Source organism: Monopterus albus, unplaced genomic scaffold (genome assembly GCF_001952655.1).
Source record: "Monopterus albus unplaced genomic scaffold, M_albus_1.0 scaffold110.1, whole genome shotgun sequence".
NCBI lineage: Eukaryota > Metazoa > Chordata > Actinopteri > Synbranchiformes > Synbranchidae > Monopterus > Monopterus albus.
Genome location: NW_018127990.1, coordinates 234042 through 239990, shown reverse-complemented (window position 1 = coordinate 239990; position 5949 = coordinate 234042). Strand labels below are relative to the sequence as shown.

Below are 5949 nucleotides of genomic sequence, written 5' to 3'. Positions count from 1 at the left end.
GTCAACTAGGTTGCCTGTAGGGATTTTTAAGGTCCGGCAGGTGTCAGTATTCAGTGACACAGTATCAATACAGTTTGGCAATGTGTCGAAACGCTTCATGACGCCTCATCTACCCATCACTACTAAATACTGAATTTCAATGACATTTTATTTAAGAATCGCTCAAAATGTGACAACATAATGCCACAAAAAATGTCTATATTGCTGCATTTAATGCTTATTGTTAATTAATGGATTAATTTGATCTATAAAAAGAATTAGTGGAAAATGCCCATCACAAACTCTGTCAGACCAAAAGTCTAAGGCCCATGACACACCAAGTCGATGGTTGGTGAGCGTCTGTCACCCTCGTCTTTCCAGAGTGCTCTGCACCGCTGCACTAGTTAGACCCTGTTGGCAGTTTTTCAGCTGATTCAGATGTTGAATCAGAGGCGGACCCCGTCAGTGAGAGAGACCACTCTTAGCTTAGCGAATCAATGTAAAACTCGTTTTACATCGATTTGCTCGAAAGGTTTGACAAGACCACTTGAACCTGTGGTAACCATGATTTCACACATTTAGTGTCGTTTCTCTTTCTTCTTTCACAACCAAAAGACCAAGGGCTGACAATGCTGGTAGAGCATGGATCAGGCCACGCATCTGAACCCAACGCTGTTGAGTTTGTTCAGCATTTTTCTCGTTGTCATTAAATGAAGCAAACATTTGAGTGCTCCAGCTGTCTAGCCTAAATTTTGGCCTGCGTGTCTGAACCAGACCTGGACCTGAACCCTCTGGTACCAACCATAGGGCTGAGTTCAGGGATCCACACTCTAAATGGCAGTGTCATTTGCAACTTCTTATTAGACATATTCTTGGTTAGAAGAAGCTAAAACATCAGCCACGTTAAACAAGAGCTCCTTTGTTTATAGTTTGTATATTCACAATCTTCTTTTTTCCCTTTATGAATGGCAAATACAGATATCGCCACCTGGTGGTAGGGAGAGTTATCGCCTCTCATACATGCACACAACATACATGCTAGGTGGCCATTGGCTGTTGTCTGTGGTGTGTTCAAGTGCCACTTTTTGACCCACACAAAGGCGATGCGAGGCGACCTTTGTCGCTGGTAGTTATCCAAAATCAGCATCTCTGCCCTAAAACATGAAGATATCCAGTTTGTCATAACATAAGAAAAAGAAAAGCAGCAAATCCTCACTTAGAACCAGATGATATTTGAATTTAAATCAACTGATTATTTCTTTTCTATCTAAACTTGCAAAACGCCACTTTGGGCCCTTTGCAAACACGATGCGGTGATGCATGTAAAACTAGCAGAACTTTCTGGATCGATCACACACACATACACACACACACACACACACACACACAGAGCGCTCTAATAACCTCACACCTGTAGAAAAGCTGGTCCTCACACCCCCATCCAGCCTTTGATGTGTGCGTTTCTGAAAAGAGAGGGAAGCGGAGGGAGGGAGGGGGGTGCCGAGACTGTGTGTGTCTTTTTGGGGGGTGGGGCTGCAGGAAGGAATGTTTCAGCAGAGTAAACAGTGTGAAGCTTCCTGCAGAAAACTCTTCAAAGCCAGAGAGAGGAAACTAGGATGCGCACACACACACACACACACACACACACACACAGAGCATCAAAGGCAGGTAGGAGTCATCTATCAACACAGGAAAATTAAAACCTGTAGAGCATGTGCACTCACACACTCGATCATTTTTAACTTGTTTATATGCACATATTTAGAAATAGATGGTTGTTTGACTTCTTGTTTTTTTATTACCTTTTTCTGTTTTATTTGTTCACATCGGGGCCATTTAAACTGAGTTGAAGCCAAATTCCTTGCATTTTAACATACTTGAAAATAAAGTTTGTGATTGATTGACTGATTGAATCAGGTAATTCTACTTTCCACATCACAAACATAAAGTGACCAACACAGACTTTTTAGGAAAGTGCCTCCAGGGCAGCTTCACTGCTCCTCTGTTGGAGGCAGGAAACATCATTTATCCAAAGCATATTCCTGCATTCAGTCACTATTGCCTCTGCGTTAGTTGATTGACACAATATTGATTAATCATTAACCATTTCAGTAATTTTTCAAATCAAAATTGCCAGAAATTGAAGTGAAGATTCGCCGCTGCTCTTGAACGAGTCTGGGGTTTAGCAGTGATGCTGACCCAGGTCTCTTTGTGAATGGGAGCAACAGGGACTAATCCACGACGGCATGGTCCATCCCATCACTGTCTGTGTAAGAACTTAACAACCAGTCTCCCACACTGAAGTTGAGATGTACAACTTTGACATTTCAGAGATTTTCAAATAGTTTTTGGGCAGAAAACAGGCTGAGAGAAAATGCCAAATTATAAAAACACACCAGATAAGATTTTCTTCTTTTGTCTATTTTATATAATATTTGTAAACTAAATATATTTATGCTCTAAACAGTTGGTTTGACAAGACGTCTGAAGCTGGTAAAGCTGGGATGAACATTTTTCCCTATTTTCTAATGTTTTAAAGTATTAAGAAAATAATCAGTGCATTACTCAATAATAAAAATGCTCCTTGGCTGCAGTGCTAAACAGAATCTACAGCCAAAACTATATATTTATTTTAAAAGTTGCCCTTCATCATTTTTTAAAACCCTGTCCAAAACAGTCTGAGTGAGATTACAGGATACTGTGGATTCCTGTCAAAGCTTCTGAGATGTCTGATGACTGCTAAAAGAAAAGCTTCAACAAAGTCCACACATTTTGATCTGGAATGTTGGTTGATTTGTGGCCAGAAACAGAGCTGCTGTGAAGTGAAAAAGCAGAACAGCAGTGTGGAAGCAGTGGGTCTGTTCACCACATCAAATGTTTTCAACAGAACACAAAAGGCAGGAAATCAGCTTTACTACTTACAATTCACCTAAACCAGAAAACTCAGCTGGAAAGAAATGGAAGCTCAGTGTTTTGTCCTCCTGAAATAATTAAATTCAGCACCATGCAGAGGCTATTTCACAAACATCTATGCTTTATAACCTGATCTGCTTCTTGGTGTGCAAAAATAACCCCCACCCTGGGCTGCTGGGATATGGGACATGTGCCAAAAATAAGCAAAGATATATCTGAGATATTAAAAATGTTTAAAGATGATAAGATTTGCTACAAACAGAAGAAACGTCTAACTACAATCTTCTTTGATGAAGTTTAGTCTATGTGTGCACAGGACAGGACAGGACAGGAGCGTGAATAGTCTCACTTTAAGGACATAGTCAACATTAATGTCTCAGCATGGGATCAGTCAACTACAGTTTAAACAAGTTGTTTCCAAAGTCAATAAATTACATCTAAGCCAATTTTCAACTGAACATATGCCAAATACAAAATATCATTCTTATTTTCGTTTAGTTTATCGTTAACAAAGTCGCGGGGTGAGATAGGGAATGGTGTGAATCAGTTATATAAATTGGGATTTTACTGGATTGAAGTCCTCTATAAACGCTTGCATATGCACCGAATTCATCAGGACCCTCGACATATTCGGAATATATTTAAAGTTAGTTTCATAATATCTGCAATTTGCTAATTGGAGAGTGATCTTTAAATCGGCGCTTTTAACATAGGGGTTTGGTTTAAACGTATAAACGAGCTGAATCGGTGCTGTAGCTGCGCGGACAGGTAAGAAAGGTAACACATGACTGGCGCAGTTTTAAAATTCTGCGAATTTAAGATTGTTTAAACGGAACTGTTGGATACCGTCAATCAGAAGTTGATTTCATCTACTAGTAGCCGACATCAACAACAGAAGTGTCAGAAACAAACGAACACGGAACTTTTTGGGCACTGGAGACGACGCAGCTTTAGCTAAACGTTAATACAACACGGGAAAAGGTACAAGGTAAAAAGCTCTTTTGTGTTTTTACCTTGAATCCGCATCGCTCCTGGTTTGTTCTTCTGTTGCCCGAGGTCGTAGATCCACAGGAGGAATGTAAAACCAGAAACAACCCGGGGAGAAAGATGAAGAAACTCCGAAGAGCCGCCATTCCTCCCTCCGGTCTGAACAACTCTGAGCGACAGGAGAAGAGAAGAGGTGTGTGGAAGTGGGAAGTAACGAAGTAGCTACGTGTACTCAAGTAATGTGTACTTAAGTACATTTTAAAGTATTTGTAGTTTACTTGTGAATTTCCTTCTTTTTTTGCTTCTTCATACTTCGACTTCACTAAACATTGGAGCGAAATACTATATTATACATGTATTTCATAACTTTATATCCTTTTCAGAAACAATTCAGTTTATTTGTACAGCGCCAATTCACAACAGTTGTCTCAGAACACTTTAATTAATCAGGTCTAGACGTGACACTGTTATAAGGAAAGCCCAACAAATCCCCCATATCAAACACTTGGTGACAGTGGGGAGGAAAACATCCCTTTAATGGAAGAAACCTCTGCCTGACCACGACTCTCAGGGGGCGGCCTTCTGCCTCGACAGGGTGGGGTGAGTGAAAAGAGAGAGAAAAGCATCAGGACACAACAGGTTGTTATGGTGCCATGAAATATCAGAAGACATAACATAACATGCTAAGTACCTTTCTACTCTCCATCACTGTCCTACTAGGATTATAATACTGTACAATACTATACAGTATTATACAATATACATAGAGTACACATACATTTACAGCATACACATATACAGTACAAACATATGCACACACACACACAGTGTATAAACTTATTTATAGGCTATAATTGTTTCTATAGAGGGGCATTTGTCTTTTAACACTGTCTGAGATTTATCCCATGATTCTCAGGTTTTCTATAGTTTCATTTATTGTTCTTTCAGTAGCTTTTCGTCTTCTAGTGTGTCGTTCTTCAAAAACACAGTCACTGTTGGACTTCGTTCACATTTCTCTCCATCAGTCCTCTCAGCACTGCACTACAGTATTTGTATGACACCCTCTTGTGGTGAAAGTTAGTAACAACAATTACCTGACTTCTATTTACAATCTATAATTTTGTCCCGATTGTCTATTATACTGTCAATCTACTATGATGTGATGATCCTGTGTGTCAGCCCTGTGACAGAAGGTCCAGGGTGTACCCCTGTGTGATGTTACAGAACAAATTATTCACATCAACCAGAGACAGGAAGCGGTTGTATTTTCCATCTTTAGTCAGAATCTCTCCAATTGTCTTATCAGCAAACGGGACAGAGGTAGATGAAGGAAATCAAATGGCTGACATTCATAGACTGCAGCAAAAACAGATGAATTCAGGATAAAAAGGTGGGCTGTGTTGTTTTAATATAGGCGGCACATTATGAAAATCAGGAAATCATTTAGTACCAAACAAAAACATACAGAGAACATTTCCTCAAAAATGCTTCAATAAGACTGTCTGAGCTTTTTTGACATTTTTGTTGTTCTATTATTGATGACAGTGCATTTACAGATAACCTTGTATTTTGTGCTTTCAGGGAGTTTTCCATATTTGGTGAACTGACCCTTTAACTCACCTGTTGGTGTGAGGAGGCCGCTCAGAAAGTGTGTTTATGATTGGCTGATTGATGATGTGGATGATGTTGGCCACACACCAAATAATTTATTGGATATAGGACATTTTAAAACTGTCATTGTGAAATGTTAATTCATCTTGCTTCTTTTTGCTATAATTTATTGGTCATTTTGAGTCAATTTGGCCAATTCAAGCTGTTTTTATCCCAGAATCAGAATCTGCTTTACTGGCCAGGTGTGTCAGACACACAAGGAATTTGTCTCTGGTACATGTATGTACATATCCCCATGCAAGGGGCAAGTAAACAGTAAACCAGCATAAGGCTGTGTAATATAACAAAATAAGCAGTATTAACCAGCAAACAAACAGGCAATTCAAAATGTAATTTTTACAAAATCTGTCTTTGTTTCACTTTGACATGTTGTCACATACACATCTTGTTTGTATTTAT

At 39.4% G+C, this 5949-nt stretch overlaps 1 protein-coding gene across 1 annotated transcript in view; it reads right to left on the bottom strand.

Moving 5' to 3' along the window:
- Positions 1-4069, bottom strand: part of il17rd (interleukin 17 receptor D) — a 28186-nt gene extending 24117 nt beyond the window's left edge. The window contains exon 1 of the mRNA XM_020611126.1: positions 3906-4069. Coding sequence (XP_020466782.1) covers positions 3906-4025 — 120 coding nt within the window. The 5' untranslated portion in view covers positions 4026-4069. The remainder of the gene's footprint in view (positions 1-3905) is intronic.
- Between the last annotated feature and the right edge of the window lie 1880 nt (positions 4070-5949).